General features: G+C 46.1%; 6 protein-coding genes across 6 annotated transcripts; 2 read left to right on the top strand and 4 right to left on the bottom strand.

Moving 5' to 3' along the window:
• Window positions 1–147: 147 nt before the first annotated feature.
• Window positions 148–3807, top strand: FSUBG_2007 (meiosis-specific serine threonine kinase mek1; the record flags this gene model as incomplete). The annotated part of the gene is made up of 4 exons (XM_036679735.1): window positions 148–430; window positions 484–1375; window positions 1430–2672; window positions 2728–3807. The coding sequence occupies 4 exons, from the start codon at window positions 148–150 to the stop codon at window positions 3805–3807; spliced, it is 3498 nt and encodes a 1165-aa protein (XP_036542283.1).
• Window positions 3808–4786: 979 nt separating this feature from the next.
• FSUBG_2006 (pisatin demethylase cytochrome P450 monooxygenase) lies at window positions 4787–6434 on the bottom strand (the record flags this gene model as incomplete). The annotated part of the gene is made up of 4 exons (XM_036679734.1): window positions 4787–4799; window positions 4857–4888; window positions 4944–6077; window positions 6138–6434. The coding sequence occupies 4 exons, from the start codon at window positions 6432–6434 to the stop codon at window positions 4787–4789; spliced, it is 1476 nt and encodes a 491-aa protein (XP_036542282.1).
• A 1599-nt stretch (window positions 6435–8033) lies between these two features.
• On the top strand, window positions 8034–9324 carry FSUBG_2005 (integral membrane protein PTH11; the record flags this gene model as incomplete). Its single annotated transcript, XM_036679733.1, has 4 exons — window positions 8034–8213; window positions 8270–8648; window positions 8697–8814; window positions 8862–9324. 4 exons carry the CDS (start codon window positions 8034–8036, stop codon window positions 9322–9324), a joined length of 1140 nt encoding a protein of 379 aa, XP_036542281.1.
• Window positions 9325–10839: 1515 nt separating this feature from the next.
• FSUBG_2004 (CMGC kinase) lies at window positions 10840–12332 on the bottom strand (the record flags this gene model as incomplete). Its single annotated transcript, XM_036679732.1, has 2 exons — window positions 10840–11640; window positions 11697–12332. 2 exons carry the CDS (start codon window positions 12330–12332, stop codon window positions 10840–10842), a joined length of 1437 nt encoding a protein of 478 aa, XP_036542280.1.
• A 996-nt stretch (window positions 12333–13328) lies between these two features.
• On the bottom strand, window positions 13329–14124 carry FSUBG_2003 (uncharacterized protein; the record flags this gene model as incomplete). The annotated part of the gene is made up of 2 exons (XM_036679731.1): window positions 13329–13636; window positions 13692–14124. 2 exons carry the CDS (start codon window positions 14122–14124, stop codon window positions 13329–13331), a joined length of 741 nt encoding a protein of 246 aa, XP_036542279.1.
• Window positions 14125–14976: 852 nt separating this feature from the next.
• Window positions 14977–16903, bottom strand: FSUBG_2002 (heterokaryon incompatibility het-6; the record flags this gene model as incomplete). Its single annotated transcript, XM_036679730.1, has 2 exons — window positions 14977–16044; window positions 16129–16635. Coding segments are annotated over 2 exons (1575 nt in total), but the record flags the coding sequence as incomplete, so codon positions are not given.

The raw sequence follows: 16903 nt of genomic DNA, 5'->3' as shown, positions 1-16903 counted from the left end.
GCCGAATCAGTAGCCTGAAAAGGGGTATCTCGATCCCCCCATCCTGAGCGGAGAGGAAAGACTTTAAACAGATCTTATTGAATAACAGTACGAAGAAAATAACGGTCCTGTAGAAAGACCCTATTTCTGCAAGCCTGTGTCAATAAAATGGACACCGACTCAAGAGGCTCTGTTGCATCAATAACTAGAGACAGTCTCTTATCTTTCGATGTCCTCATATCCACTCTGGGAAGCGCATCCTATCTTCATAACCAATGTATCTCAAAGAAAGCTCTCTCCAATCAGCGGGACCGACTCAAAATCTGGGCGAGCAACACAGGAGCCCTTCAAAGTGGCAATGCAGCTCTTGACGCCCGGCTTCGGGGCTTTACGGTGATGAAAGTGGCGATTACCGAGTGCTTTGAGCAGCTGGAACAGGTGATCTCCAGCAGTAGGTGAACTACGCCCAGATGTCTTTGAACTCCTACTCATAAACAGCTATAGATATGGATATCCTACAAGGACAGCGATTGCCTGTGGAACAGACGCTTGCTGAGTACCAAGAATTATGGGATAGTGCGTCTGATGACAGTTCCGACAACGAAGACAAAATGAATCAAAAGACTGAATTGGGTCGGAATCTAGTGGAGATGGCTTCCATTATTTCTGATCTTTTCAAGCTATCTTTCAAACTGAGAAACCCTGCTGCCAGATTAATGGGGCCGCAGCTGTTGAGGGCGCTATCTCATAGACAGATGGTAAGTCTGGACGAGGCTGATGAGAGTGCTGTAGTAGATTTGTTCAGTCTGTATACCAAGTTTGATCGAGCCCACGTGGAAGAAACCTTTACACAATGGCGACTTGAATCCTGGCGCCAGAAGGCTTTGCAGTTTCCTATCATTCCTGACGAAGGTAGGATCAGTCTTGCTAAGACAGAAGTGTTGGTGATAAATCGACATCTCATGGAGAGGTGGGCTAAATTTATCACGAATCGCCGCCGTGTATTTTCATACTGGGAAAGACATTCGAAGAAGTTGGCACTGAGACAGAGTGAGTTGGTTTTCAAATCGCCTTCCATTCCAACTCATCAATCATCAAAATGCAGTCCTAGTCAACAGCTCACACAAACACTGGAGCTTGACCAGCCAGCGCCAACTCTGCCTGTAGCGGAAACCATGGTGCTGTCTGAGACTGAGTTCACTTTGGCGAGTCGACTTGTGGATACTGTAAGCAACAATAGCTCGGCAGTGTCTCGCATTTCGACCGCATACAACATCGACGAGACTGCATCCAACCTCCCACCTGCTCCTAGTCTGGCCCCTGGTGAAATGGAGGCTCGATGTCCCTATTGTCATCTCGTCTGCCCTGCTAAGGAATTTCAACACAGCCGCTGGAGGTGATCATTGTCACGTATCTACAGAAGAAGACATTTTGCTAACATTTGAATTAGAAAACATATAATACAAGATCTCCAACCATACATGTGTACTCGGAATGACTGCCCAGATCCAAACATCATGTATGGGACTCGCTCTGCGTGGTTGAGCCATGAAGCCCAGATCCACCGGAAGGTTTTTCGTTGCTTTGAGCACCCGGAGAATTTCTCGTCACGAGAGTCTCTCGAACATCACTTCACGTCGCTGCATCAAGAACTCGGGAGGGGCCAAATTGAAGCAATGCTAGATTTGGGGCAGGCCAGTCATCAAGAAGAAAGAGTCTCCTGTCCTTTTTGCCTGTCGACTGGGCCCTTCTTCAGAGGCTTCTTTGAACATATGGCTTACCACCAAGAGAGGCTCGCATGCTTTGCAGCTACCGGACAGTCGCTTAATCGGGACGATGGTCTTTACAGCGATACAGACTCGGATAAAGCCCAGAGAGACGATGACCCAGATGCTTTACAATTGCTTGACTCTGATATTTCTTCATGGGGCTCCGGTTCAGGCAAAGGCTCGAAATCATTTCCAATCAAGAAAAATGAGGTTATTGTATCTCTCGGGAAAGAAATACGTCAAGCAATGGTACAGTCAGTCGGACCGGATGATGATTCTGATCCAGAGCCATCCACAAGCTTATTCTCGTCAAAGTACCTCCCGATCGACCAATTGAATAGCATTATAAACTATGACTCAATCCTGAATGAGCTGAGAGAATTTGACTTATTCAAAGAACCAGACTTGTCTAGGATAGTCATGGAAGTCCAAGGTGATATCGACTTCAAGAGGAATGCCAAACTTGATCCTGGTCCAACTGGCTCGACAACCATTTGCGCGGCGTCCCCAACGCGGAAGAAGATTTTTGCTATTCTTGTTCTAATGGGAAAAGCACCCACTATCTCCGACATTTGCGATGAAGGTCTGTCGGATGATGACCTGCCGTTTCACTTGGACCCAAACGGTTTAAAGCTGGTCCGGAGAGCTGGGACATCTTCACAGCCCATTCAAGCATTCATCAACTGGAAGGAACACGAGTCCGACATGTTTGATTCCTACCAGTGGTACATGTTAGCGCCGTACTTTGTCCTCGCTCACGATGATGATCCGAGGGTTACTCATTATACAGTGAGCTATATGGTTCCGCTCCCGTTCAGTGTTACCGAAAGCGTCCAAAATAGCGCCATAAGTCCCGTGTGTGGATACCTAGGCATGCAGAAGATCACAATTCATCACGCTCATCATAGCCAGGGAGTTCCCAAGGTAAGTAACCCTGAAAATTTTAACTAAAATTTGGCTTATTAACATTAGTTTGCAGCAATCGAATCAGAATGTCTTTGCAGTGAAAACTTTCCGAGATATTAAAGCTAAAGAATTCGATTTGAGGTTTAAATCTTTGCTCCGCCTGTCTCAGCATCGTCATCCTCACTTTTTGCAACTCCTTTTGGGCTTGACACATGGCAGCACGAAATCTTTTATTTTCAGGTGGGCCGACTGTGACTTGGAGCAGTTCTGGGCCAACAATCCCCCTGGCAATGATGCAGTTGACATGGCTAGATGGATTTCGTCACAGCTTTTTGGTTTAGCTGATGCCTTGCAACTAATCCGAGACTTATTCCCTTCAGGGGTACTGGCAGAGAATGACCATAGACTACAGCCACCACACAGAGATCTTAGTCCAGGGCGTATTCTATGTTTTGAAACGAAAGGGATTACTCAGGGTGTACTCAAGATTGCAGACTTTGGGTCGATGCAGTACCACGACGACCAAGCCTATGATCAACGAGGCTCTGAGATATGCACTGACTCGGCCTACCGCGCTCCAGAGCTTCTGACTGGTGGACTGGCTCCCAATTCGGATCTTTGGTCTTTCGGATGCATCATCCTACACTTCATAGTCTGGTATCATGGCGGCTGGGCACTGGTGAATTCATTGTCAGCGTCGAGCTCCGCAGAGGAAGAACAAGCTTCTGATGATAACAAATTTTTCAAGTCTGGAAACTTGAATATCACCCGTCCAAGTCTAGATCCCCGAGGCTTGACAGAAGGGGACACTGGCGGTGCAGTGATAGGTCAGGACAAGGATGTTCCTAATATTGTAGTGTTGAAAGAATCTATAAAACAGGTATGTTTGAATGCTCTTGAGCTATTGATATCCTTCGCTTACAAGGACCAGGAAATATCAAAATTTCTTGATCAAGGTAATAGCCAGTTTACTCGCGATGTCATTGGCCTAGTTAAGAGGAACCTTCTTCAAACAGATGCCGGGAGCCGGGCAAGTTGTAAGGCTGTTCGAGATTACTTGAAAGAACTGTATAAAAAGTGCATTGAAAGTGATGCGTACTGTATAGGGACACTTCCAGTTGAAGGAACAAAAGACATCGCTGGTGGAGATTAGATCTGGAAAGTTCAACTGTAACAGATTGCTTCCATCTACGAGGGTCACAACCTGGGTATACGCTACCGGGGATAGCTGAGACTCTTCTAATTGACATCCATCTATAAATAACACAAGAACGAAGATTAGAGGGCAGTGGCTGAGAACTTGTACCGTCACAGTGAACTTGAAGACATCATAATCACCCATCTCCAGTTGGGGCCAGTTGTGAATGCACGGATTCAGATGATCAACTGGACAGAACTACTACCTGTCAATACCGTCCAAGTACTCTTCCTTTGCCTAAGTTCGTGACCCAAAGGCATCGGTCTCAGATTAGACATGCAAAGTAGTTGATCACTATTCGCCATTCGCGGTCATTTCATGTATTTATGCAAGACCAGTGTATCATTACCGAAGAGTTTCCTTAAGAAAAATATTATAAAATACTAAGACCTTATTTTAAGTTAATATAAAAGCTAATTAATAGCCCTATCTAGGACTTATTATTATATTCTTACTATCCTTATCTTGTAAAAGTATATAAGTAATATTAATATATTTCTCAGAAAAAAGCTTTATAATAAACTTTTTTTACTAGATTATACTAATAGTTATGTTATTACTAAGAAATATTTAAAATTACTTAACTAGAAAGACCAGGATATAGAATGCTTTAGTAGTATAGTATTAAAAGTATAGATTGGTAATTTTAGGAGGTAGTGGTTGTACTGTGGAAAGAAAGACAACGAATAGTACATACTTTTCACGCCCAACCAGACGTCTTACGTTGAAGGCAATGAAGACGACTATGATAATCCAAAACGTTAATGGAAATATCCATATAATACCAGTTGATGTAAAGGTTAATGAAATCTAGACTATTGTTTGGAGACTGGGATAACTGGCATGAGATCTTTACTTTAATGTCATGCAGTGCCCCATACGCTATATGTGCGGGCCGAATATAGAACAGAAATGAAATACGTTTACGCTAAACCTACGACTTCTGTCTGCGACTGATAGTACATGGGATGTCTTTGTGATACATAAACCAGGAGTTATCATACCTCCATCTATGGTTCGGATCGGTAATACGAACCTACATCTTGGGTCAATACTTGATGTCAAGAGTTTAGGGAGACGACCCGACTTACATCAAAGTTCACATAAAGCGTAGCAAACATTTTATACATCTCCAACTTGGACATGTGTTTACCCATGCAAACTCGCGAGCCGTGTCCAAACATCATTTCAGTGCACTCGTGCATTCGTCGTACGCGTTGAGCATGCCCCTGCTGAGACTCGCCCTTGCTGCGAAGCCATCGCTCTGGCCGGAAGGTATCGACATCTTCCCCAAAGACACCAACATCGCGAGTGATTACACAAGGATTGATCCCGACTTTTGTTCCCGCGGGGATGAAGCGACCGTCCGATAGTTCGAGGCCTTCCTTTGGGACTTCGCGCTCAAGGATGAGACCGACAGCGGGTGAGATTCGCATAGACTCACGCATAACTGCATCGAAATATGGTAGTTGACTGATTTCCTTCCATTGAGGAACAGGCAGAGTCAAGTTGGCAGAACGGAGCTCGGCGACCATCTTTTCGCACACAGAAGGGTTCTTGAGTAGGTGGTAAGCGGGCGCACGCATCGCACCAGCTGTTGAGTCGCCGCCGGCCAAGACATTTAGCATAAGCCAGTTCAGAATTTGCTGGTCATCGACATAATCAACAGTCTCTTTCAAGCTGTTATACTTGTCGATGAAGAGATCCACGGGCTTACGTTTGGCAGCACCCGAAGCCACCTGTTGTTGATACTCTGTGAGAATCTTGATGGTGTACAATACACCATTGACGAGAGGGCGAGGTCCAATGCGCCAGATGGGATTCTTGTCCAGCCACTCGTCAAGCCACGGGATCTGACTGACAGGTGTGAAATACTTGAGTCCAGCTGTGCTTTCAGCAATGATGTTCTCGACATCAGCAGCTTGATCCATGAAGCCGTAGTTGCGACCAAAGCTGATATTTGCAGCAGCATCCCAAGCATAATAGGCAACCCATTCATCCATCTTGCAGACATAGCCAGTGCTAGCAAAGCGATTGTCCAAGTGAGTGATCAGCTCACAGAGAGTCTCGTCCATGATGGGCTCAGCCTCCAGCATCTTGGGGAGTGTCCAGAAGCCCCGGATGGGTTTGGTGTACTTGGTGTGAAAGTCTTCATCTGCAGTGTTGAAGATGTTTTGCATCCGCTGGCCATTAACGACGACATCATTGGGGCGGTACATATTAGTCTAGGACAGTCAGAACCCATTGAGCCATCCCTCCACAAAGATATGTCACGGGGTGCTTACCTTTCGCCAAGGGTTTCTCGTCGTGTAAATGACACGAATCAGATCTGGGTCGCTGATACTGATCGTATTTGGACCAACCCGCACAGCAGAACCCCATTTCTGATGCCATGCTCGCATATGTCCATCGACATTTCCCTTGGTGGCAAGATACGCCCGATAAAAGTCAGTGTACTTTGCAGCAAGAGGGCCAGGAATGCGTCTGAGAGGCGAGAATAAGAGGTTGTAAAAGATGCGAGCGACGACAAAAGCAACGCCGACGTACAGCACGTAGCTCAGGTCATATGAAGAAAGGGCCATGATCTACAGAGACAACGAGTGCATCTGCGGAGAAAACAAAGAGGATGTATCATAAATTTAATTAAAGAGCAGCTGCGGGATGCAGACGCGGGACCGAGCCGGATCTATATTGCTTTTTACGGAGGGCATGGCCTGATTACTGGACATGTGTAATGCACTCCATCTCCACACTGTCTAGACTGTCTTTATCACAGGCAAAGAGAAAAGTGACGCCGTTGTAGAGAAGGCGTCTGGATTATGCACCATGTAACAGTACTCCACCGCCAACTTGCAGGGTATTTATGCTAGTGTTTATGATATGTCTGAACTCCACGCGTGAGAAACCACAAACAGAAGAGGAGCAGCCATTGAGGAGACAGGAACAGGAAGCGTTCCCTCGCAAACATGTGTGAAATTGTTGGCTCCCCCACATAAGCATGAGGCTCCTTGAAACTTGGCATACATTAGCAAGAACAAGAATCCCACGCACACGGTCTCGATTGGCAACCACCTCGGTTGATATTGTCTAAATCGGTTTAGGTTCTGCACGATGAGAACGAGAGAAGAGATAATATCTCACCGGGGAGGCGGAACCATCCTTGTACGTGCCAGGGGTATCCTTGGAAAAAAGGCTGAGAAAACAAAGAGCTTACAGGACTCGAGGCAGTTAGAAGCACAAGCTGAATACGACGGAATATGAGAAGTGACTGTCACGTAGTCAGTGGCTTACTTTCGGTTCGGAGACAATGAGACAACGTTGGAGCTAGTAACACGGGACAAGGACGCCATTGACACGGGAACTAAGCCTCGACTAACTTTAGACAAGACATCAATTAACATTCATCTCCACGCAACGGTCTCTTCAACACTAAAATGATCAAGACTCTGATTTAAATCAAATCCACTCTGCACAAATTTCTTGCAGAACCTCTCGCGGCCGGCAAAACAAACCCACTCTCTGTGGCGAGCCAATATGCAGGAGTATGGCACGGCATCTGATCTATCAGATTCGCGAGGCCCAACACTCGACCAGGATTGGCAGCAATACGGAGATAACAACAAGCGACTCCATGCTCTAATTTTGCGTGCGACCCTGTTGTATCAACTGATATTTGACATATTATGCAAAGCGAACAAACATCGTCTATTGTTGTCCCCCCCGTGATTGGATCTGCAGATCGTCTCCGTTGCGGCTTGCTTAACGTATCATCGCGATGGCATTGATCGTCCCCATTGTTTTCTCTCCTCTCACAGTCGGGATGTTCTCATCCCCTTCATTGGATTCGCTACTCGGGCGGTTTTGCAGCCCCGTTTTCAACGTTGCTTTTTTCAACCGTTGTTTCGAGTCCAACGGCCTGGGTCTCTCCCGAGGCCAATCTTTTCCCCACGATGAATATTCTTCTTTCTTTTTTTCTTTGTGATACTCGAAATCCTTCATCTGGTCTCGTTGAGATGTGACATATGCTTGAGAGAACAAAACTATGTTACCAAAGAATTTGTTTGCCTGCCGGTTTGGTTATTTTCGTATTGTGTATCAAGGTTTGTCCTTGGAACATATAAGACGGATGAATGTGCCTGTTGAAGCAGTCTGAGACAAACTTGTTGGTTATCGATGCGAATATGGCCGCTGCTGCTGCGCCTTCTCCTGAGTATCTCGCCGAGACGCGAGGGCCGATGATTCGGACTGTTACGTGGCTTTCTGTGATCTTTCCCATTATTTTTGTTGGACTTAGAGTGTACACGAGATTGTTTGTTCGAAAGGTCTTTGGTCTTGATGACTGGGTCATTGTTCTCTCTCTGGTAAGAAGCAAATTTTCCTCGACACCTCATAGACTAATAAGTATGGGTTACAACAGGTTCTTCTCGTCTGCTATGGCGCTATCATCGAAGCCGCCGTTCAGAAGGGTCTTGGTCGACACGTCGAATGGGTTCTTACCTTTGCCCCTCAAGATGCCGTCCCGGTCGCATTACTAGGCCAAGTCTCACAGCCCTTTGTCGTCATGTCATGCGCGCTGGGCAAGACATCCTTCTCGATCAGTCTCATGCGACTAGCTGCACAGCGATTCATCCATCGATTCCTCTGGTTCATCGTCGTCACTATGCTTACGCTTCACATCCTCATCTCTATCATTGTTTTTGTACACTGCGAAGATCCTCGAACAACATGGAACCCGGCTATTGTGAGCAAGTGTTGGCATCCTAATGTCTACCTTGGAGTGCTATACTTCATCGGCAGTAAGTCTGTTCCACGCGGTTGGCCTTGGGTAGTACTAACATTCCAAGCTTACTCTGCTGCTACCGACTTCATCCTCGCGCTTCTTCCTTGGGCTATGCTCTGGAACTTGAACATGAAGAACAAGGAAAAGTTTGGTGTAGCTGTCGCCATGAGTCTTGGTGTCTTGTACGTTCTCACCCCCTACTATCATCGTCTCTTACTAAGTCCTCCAGCGCCGGGGCCATTGCTGTCATCAAGTGCACCAAGCTCAAAGCCAACGCAACAAGCACCGATCCTACCTTCGACGTCGGTGAACTTCTTCTCACAGCTTGCGCTGAGAATGCCCTCATTATCATGGCTGCCTGTATACCTACCCTCCGCCCCATGCTTCGCAAGGTCTTTCCTTCATCAGCTAAGTCAAGCGAGAACTCGCATCGCTTGAAGAACATGAACAACATCATGTTCGTTCCCAAGAACAAGGCTGGCCAATGGAGCGCCTTGATTGAGACCGAGGCTCACCCGGATAATAACTCTGACAACCAGAGCGATAAGAGTATTCTCAATCAACATCGTGGTACTATGAATGGTCAGGGCAATGCTGGACCTGCTGGTGGACCTTCTAGCCCAGCGCTATCACCCCATATCAGGAAGACCATGTCGGTAAATGTGTCTTATGATAGGAGTAACAGTATGTAATCAAGATAAAACTCATTATATTAGTACAGTGGTCATCAAAAAAGAGCCTTCGGGAACCTTTCAAGTTAATCACAGTTTAATTCGCGGCTTAGTGATGAGATGGCCAAGATGGATGCAGCCAATAGTCATGCGCCACTGATCTATAGATTTAGCTTGTCCTCGAAGTTTTCTATCCCTCCACCTTTTAAGTGCTCTCGGGATCTCTGTAAGCTGGTGCTGCCTCTTCTACAGGTGGCCTGATCCACGACTCATCGTGTTGTACCTCAGTCTCAGTGTCTGCCGTCCTACTACTTTCACCGTCCGTCTCCTCAGGCCGTAGTCGTTCATAACTGGGTCTTAATATCAACAGATCCGATTCCCCCACGCACATCGAACCGGACTCCCGCAATTTCACCCTGCACCCACCATTTAATCCCATGCGTAACCTCAATATTGTATGTACAAAACGAATGCGTAAACCCAGAGTGTGCAAAGTTCCATTTTTGCGGAAATCCTGTATCTTGGAGACGTATCCGCAAGCCAGACAATCCTCCGACATCTATAGGCTCCCATTGACGTGTGAAGGGTACTCGAAGATTCATCTTGAGTTTGTTAAGAGCTTGGATAACTCCGAGGTCTATTTCTGTTCTTCGCGTTCCATATATTCTGTTGAATGATGTTTCTGTGACTATCCAAATGTGTATAGTTGTAAGTTTAACTTCTTGTGAGATATTTTGGATGATTGGACTTGTTTTTTGCCAGTCCGGTGCCACGAGAAGCTTGACCGGTATAGACGTCGGGTTATCAAGTTGAATAATCCTTGGGACGTCAATAAAAACGTCAAAGACTAGGTCAGGGTCTGATGAAAAGCTGAAGTTCTTCCTTATCCTTTGTAGCGAAGACAATTTTACGGACTCTGGTCCTGGAAGAAGGCTTTGACTCGAAATCTTTCGTGGATACCGGATTCGTCTGGATTTGAAGTCGGCAATAGGAGGATCCGTAAGTTGAGTCACCATCACCTGACATAGATGTTCCTGTTTCGGTCAATTGCGCGAGGCGCGAGGCAGAAACGAAGTTACAATTCGTTTTAAAATTCTTCAGATATTGTAATTGTTTGTGATTTGAATATACAACTGAATTACCTACGGCAAGAGGTTTACTGCGTATCTTGGCATTGTGGTCGAACTTGAATTGCTGTCATCAGTTACCCGATACCTCTCAGTGTGAGGCCTCGTTCAGCTGCTTTCTTTTCTCTTCCTGATTCTCAAGAATGCTTTCTATCTTATCATTCAGATGCATTCCATCCATATATCTTGCCTCCAAAATTACTTCCTTCGTTTCCGGATCTCTGAGATAGCCAATGCTATTAATCGCGCGCTGGTGCATTTCTTCAACAGCATCAAGTATTCCTGTCATACTTTTCCTCCTACTCTGATCTACTACCAGCATATATTCGTGTATCATATCTAACAAATCGTGAACATAGGAACTACAGCTCGGTTTATTGTGCAAAGAACGGATCCACTGCCAGTAATATCAGAAAGAGGCAGTGTCAAATTTAGCAGTTGGGAGACTTACCTGAACGATTTGTTCTTTCACGCTAAGTCTGTAGCCCTCTCCAGTCCCAAGCCAGTGAATATCGAAGTATATGTCGGTCTTGACCCCGGTGATGTAAGGCGACATCAAGATCTCTTTGAATTGTTCTCTAAGTTCGTTCGCCCCAAGGATCCAACAAGCCATTTCAAGTAACATACAGCCAAGACTCCAGACGTCATATGCTCGGGATATCCGCCCATCACGAATATCGCACTCGGGTGCTCGATACCTTGGTGTGACGGGAAAATCAGCTGCAGGAATAATAGATCTGGTTTCTTCCCTGTGGGCATCTGCAATACCGAAATCTGATATGACAAAAACACCACGCTGCTCTTTCCGTGATCTGAACCAAAGGATGTTGGCAGGCTTTATGTCTCCGTGTCTTCCGAACATTGTCTCCGTATTCATATGTGCCTTTTTGCCCTCATGGATATGCGCAAGAGCCCCGACGATGTTTCGAATTTGTCCCGACAGCCATAAGAGGCCTTCGCTGTTGACATAAGCCGGGTTCACGAGTGGACCAGGGTGGATTTTCCAATACAAAAGGAGATCGTATTCGGCAGCTGGAAATATGAAGTGAAACCGGCTGTTGAGCGTGTATGTGGCCAAAAGCGTAATGATATTGGGGTGACTAAGACCGCTGAACTGTTTAAGCATTTCCAACTCTTTGTTCGGCTTGCCTTTCTCCTTATTTGTACCTTTCAAAGACTTGACGGCAACGAAGGTACCATAACATCCAAGCTATGCGATATGAAAATCAGAACCTCGTAAAGTAGCAAGACTCGTTATCGACTCACCGTTTCAAGTAACGGGGCAAAACCATGTGAGTTGGCGTCAATCTTGTACTTGACTACCTGTCCGCATCCGCCCGACAATGTTTCTTCGTGCACTCCGTAGCTGTCTCGACAAAGCACCCAGGGGAGCATCTGTCCTTTGGGCATATCATAGTGCCGAGCTTCGTAATCCTCCTCCAGTGCAAAGAACCTCGGCGACATTCGTAGTTGGTTGATGTTGAAATAGTCTCTCTGCATTTGAGACCATCTTAGCTTTGCCATGCAGATCTGCGCAGTAAGATGATGCTCAGATCCTTGTACCAGAGGAAATCGTTCGTCATGCAAGTCTGCGTCTATGAAAGCCTGGATATCGACGGATCGCTCTGCAATAGCCAGTATTGCAAAGACTCGAAGAAATGAGGTCTTGTCGGTGCCCAGAATTTTATCGCTGCATGCCTCGGCATCCTCCAGTCCTATCTTGACGGTATCAAGTTGTCGGATGATTGTCTCCCGCGTTATCAGCCTCTTTAGAATCGGGTACGGCCAGAAGAAATAATTCTCTCCGTTAATGTGCGGCACTCTCTCTCTCCAAAGCGCGTCACTCAATACTAGTTGGGAGTCTGGCGCGCCTTGTGTACAAGTCGATATAGAGCCCATCATTACTCCACTATGAGAGATGGCGTTGGCGCTGATCCGATTGACGCTTGTTAGGATGTGGGGAAATACGCCGCATGCCAAGAATCTCCACGGTCGATAAGGAGTGTTGATGCCCGGGGGTGATCGTCGAAAGATTTAGTCGGACACTGAGAGACTGATTGTACTAAAAAGATAAATGTAAGGCTGTCAAGGCTCAGTATTTCTCAGTCCTGGCTCATGTATAAACGATATTCTGATAAGCTTGTTATGGTGCCTGTTCACCTCTATCATGACCGGTGAGTCTGAGTCGGTGACAGGGATGGCTCCGGGGAGACATAAAGGTTGCAACTCGGGATAGTGGGAGAACCCGGGATGACAGTCCAACGTTTTCTGTCCCCCCCCCCAAGCACAGGTCACTTGGCCTCGCTTCCAAGCGAGTTTGAGTGCTAGCCTGACTAACTCTATCTGTCTGACGTCAGGCAAACTTAAGATTACGGCGGGTATTGGTTCGGAGTTTACTTCTTCCTACTTGTGTAACCACATTCTCTTCCCTATATCCATGAAGATATATGCCTCAATATTGATCATCAAGTTAGGTCATTTGATTGATTGGCTGGGCCTTCCGACGGCTAAACCATTAACCAGCCCAGCACAAACCGCCCCATCCGGAACTGATCAATCTAGTCCAATCAAACGTACCCATGGGTGTTGATGAAAGAAGAAGCCGATAAATCGAACAAGTGACATCAGTCTGGTTAAGATATACACAGCCTCGCTACTTCGCCAGACTGTAAGCTTACATCAGCTCACAGAGATAAGTCCTACTTTCTCATCGTAATAAAGGGAAGACTTATAATAATGTTCACAATATGCTGAATCTTGTCAGTAGGCCGCCTTGATGGAAGTTTAGATGTAGACATGTAGCCGCTGCCGAACACATAAGACTGGTAAATACGGTGTCCTACAATGCTATGGTTTAGATGCATCCTGTTCCAGCAGTATCAATCAATGACTTTCTATCTAAACAGCGGTGGTAACCCTCCAACGGATGCCATAGTTGGCAATGTCGGTCTCTGGGACATAGTTGTTGGTGGCGTCAAGGGTAAAGGTGCAGCTGTTGGAGTCTGCAGTAGTGAAGTCGACCTCGAGGACATTACCGAGCCAGTTCATATTGACGACAGAACCCGGCTCGTAGTTTCCGAAGGCGATGTAGTACTTGTCACACGGGACGATCTCGCTGACAACATTGGGCTTGGCTCGGTAAGTCTGAATGGGGATAATCTCGCCACTCCTGGGATCTTTGGCACCGACACCGAAGTAGGTATTACCTAAATTCACTGTTAGTCCTCTGAGTTAAGACATGGGGCGATCGAGGCTACATACTCTCGTTGGGGTTGAAAGACCCGTCGGTACGGATAGTGAACGCACTGGGAGCAAAGGTGCTACGATTGCGACTGGCTACGTCATCAAAGCAAGGGGACACACCATCCGGTGTTCCTCTGGGGCCTGGCAAGGTCGAAAGGACAAAGTAGGAACCGTCGGGGCCAAGAACGACGTCCCTGGATCCTGAAGTAGCCACTTTGGTCTGTCCATCCCAAGACTGCACGGACGGCCCGTAGACCGCCCAGTACTGGTTGGCCATTTGAAAAGATGCTTTGGAGCTGCCATTTCCCTGAACCCGAACGGACCGCTGGTAGACGTTGGTGAAGACCCCTTCCCGGGGGATGTTAGGAGGGTTAGGGATCACTTGAAAGAGCAAGAAATCCTTGCTCTCCTGAGAGGCGTTCTTGATATTAATGGTGTACTTTCGAGACATGGTCAAGATGGTTGAATTAAGGCAACTGAGACGTGAATACTTAATAAAGTGGAAGGTGAAATATGTGTTTGTTGGTTTGGGAATTGAGCTGGTTGTGAAGGGATAGACTGAAAGCTCGAGATGGCTTTTGCTACCTTATTAACATTATTAGTACTCCACTACCGCCCCGATATTTCCGATCATTCCATGATGCCGAGGCTAGCGAGGGTAGACATTCGTGTGACACACAAGCCAAAAAGAACTATATGACACTATCGTATTGGCCAGCCAGCCACGCTCATCGAGGACAATCCTCAAGAACTACAAGCTGATTTACAATATTCCATATTGGGTTAAAAAGCGGAGTAGGTGGCCTTAGATCTTTTCTCATCACGCGCTATTTGCGACTATTTATGCATGTCTCACTTTATAGTTCATACTCACCAGCGGTGAGTCATGAATGTGAATTATCAGCTCGCCTCAAAACACATTATCAAGTCATACATGAACCACTCATGGAGTAGTGTCATTAATACAGATTTATTAACTGAGTGCCGAAACCCGATCATACGACCTAATCAGTATAGTATGACACAGCTGCACTCTCAATTGCCTTGCTTTACACTGCTCCATCGAAAGAATCTCAGTCTGGTCACTTGATACGAACCTTTCTTTTATCAATTGAGAAAGCAATGGCTTTGTTGATTAACTGCAGAAATGTGAGAGAACATATAGACAATGTGAATCAATGGCAGTTTCACTATCTCGGAATATCGGCACGTTTTTCTAGATGTGCTTAAATCAGCAGATAAAACTTAGTAGCCAAGATATCTAGACCCTTGCTTCTAGGGCATTGCGTGAAGATATCCAATTTCAGTGAAGTATATACTTCTTCAACTGCCTCTTTCCCGCCTGCCATTGATCAACAGCTTTGCCAAACATGTACCCGTCAATATATATATCGCCCACGTATCTATACTCGCCCTGCGTCCCCTCAGCCCTCAACAATATCGGCGTCGAACAACCCAACGGCACAACTATTATATCACCCGCAAGCATGAACCCCGAACCCATCGCAAGCCGACGATTCTGTGTAAGACAGAAACATCTCCCCATCATACGATCCCCGAAATGAATTTGCAGAAAGTGCCGCCTCATTTCAGCTTTGACCTCAGATGGAGTTTTCAAGTAGTAAGCTAGTCTGTCATCGAGTATGATGTATGGTAGCCGGTCGCGGAAGAGGTTCGCAAAGACATGGTAGATTTCTGCCTGCCATCGGCCTCGGTCATATTCCGATGGGATTTGACCAAGACATATCGTCGCGGCCAAGCATTCTTCCGCCATTTTTATTTCTTGCTCAATACGACCTTCAACAGCCTGGAGAAGTAGTGCTCTCCAGTGTAGGAATGCCATGAGATAATCTCCTAGGTTGCAAAGCGTTCCGACGACGACACCTTTGCTTTGCACAACATCAATTTCGAGTGCTGAAATTTCAAGCTTGTTGAGACGTTCGTCACGGAACCTGCAAATGGCTTTGCTGGAGCCTGAAGCTGCGAAGTTGTATTTGAAGCCCATTGCTGACGTTTGCGGTATGTGTGACCAGTCCGGAACGAATGTTGGAAGGTTTGCGGTGCTGGTGTGAACAGGGAAGTGGATCGCTTCGCAGATAATGTCGAGCTTCTCGGTCGTCTTGAGAAGAAAGTCGACAATCTCAGTGTACACATCCTTCACGGAGAGATTACAGTCCGCGCGGAACTCTTCTCGAATACCGGCTGGTAAGACGCCAAGTATTCCATAGAGTTTATCTCTAGGATCAGATGCGAGCTTTCTGCGACAAGTTCGTAGCACCTGTAGAAGAGCCTCTTCTCCATCCGACATGTGGAACTTGAGGTCTGGTAAACTGGCTGGCCCTTGATAAATGAGGGTCTGAACGTAGCTGAACTAATCAGGTGAAGTTGCTAGTCGCCTCTTGAGTTGGTCTTTGTTATTGAAGATGAGTTCCCCACGGCGCTGGCTGAATAGGACCGAGGCGCTCTGATATTTCTTCCACTCAAGACGAGTCGAGCCACAGTAAACCATAATTCTTTTCGCGTTGGAGACTTCCTGGACAACCCAAAGTCGTCGCCAATACTCCCTCCCAAAAAGCGACACAACCGCCAAAAGATCACCGTTTTCGGCCCCAGCTGCTAAGATTTGGGAAATATTGCTGGAACCGAAAGGTTCACCTGTAGTCGCGATGGCGTCGAGAAACGTAACGGCTCGTATGCTGTCGTTCTCTTCCGGACCGAGCCAGATTGCGACGCTATCCGCATTGGAGTAGATGAATGGCATGAGTTGAACCTGCTGACTCCGCTCATCGCGATCCTTTTGATTGATGCATAGAGCATCTGCCCATACTAGCACGGATGACTGTTTTTTTCGCAGTACTTGCAGTGCGCCGTGAAGGCTGACAGCTATCGGGATCAAGCATCCTTCAATCTCAATCTTTCGGGTATCACCCGTATCTCCCCAAGTGTACGAGATAGCCACGTACTATAGGATAACTGCGGCCTATAAGGTTAAGCTTTAGGCTGTAAATATAGATAATAAATAATAATATAATATTTTTTTTTCCCTAATATAAGCTTTTACCTATATACTTTTATAATAACTAATAAATCTTATTATAAGCCTTAAGGTATTATAAAGGAAAAAGACTAAAAGGTATATAAAGAAATATAACTTTAAGTTTATATTTTTATATATATATTATAATATAATTCTATAAATAATATATTTACTATACTAGTAATCTAAACTA

Source organism: Fusarium subglutinans, assembly GCF_013396075.1.
Source record: "Fusarium subglutinans strain NRRL 66333 chromosome Unknown NRRL66333_c0000018, whole genome shotgun sequence".
In the NCBI taxonomy this organism is placed as follows: domain Eukaryota; kingdom Fungi; phylum Ascomycota; class Sordariomycetes; order Hypocreales; family Nectriaceae; genus Fusarium; species Fusarium subglutinans.
This window is presented reverse-complemented; position numbering and strand designations above follow the sequence as displayed.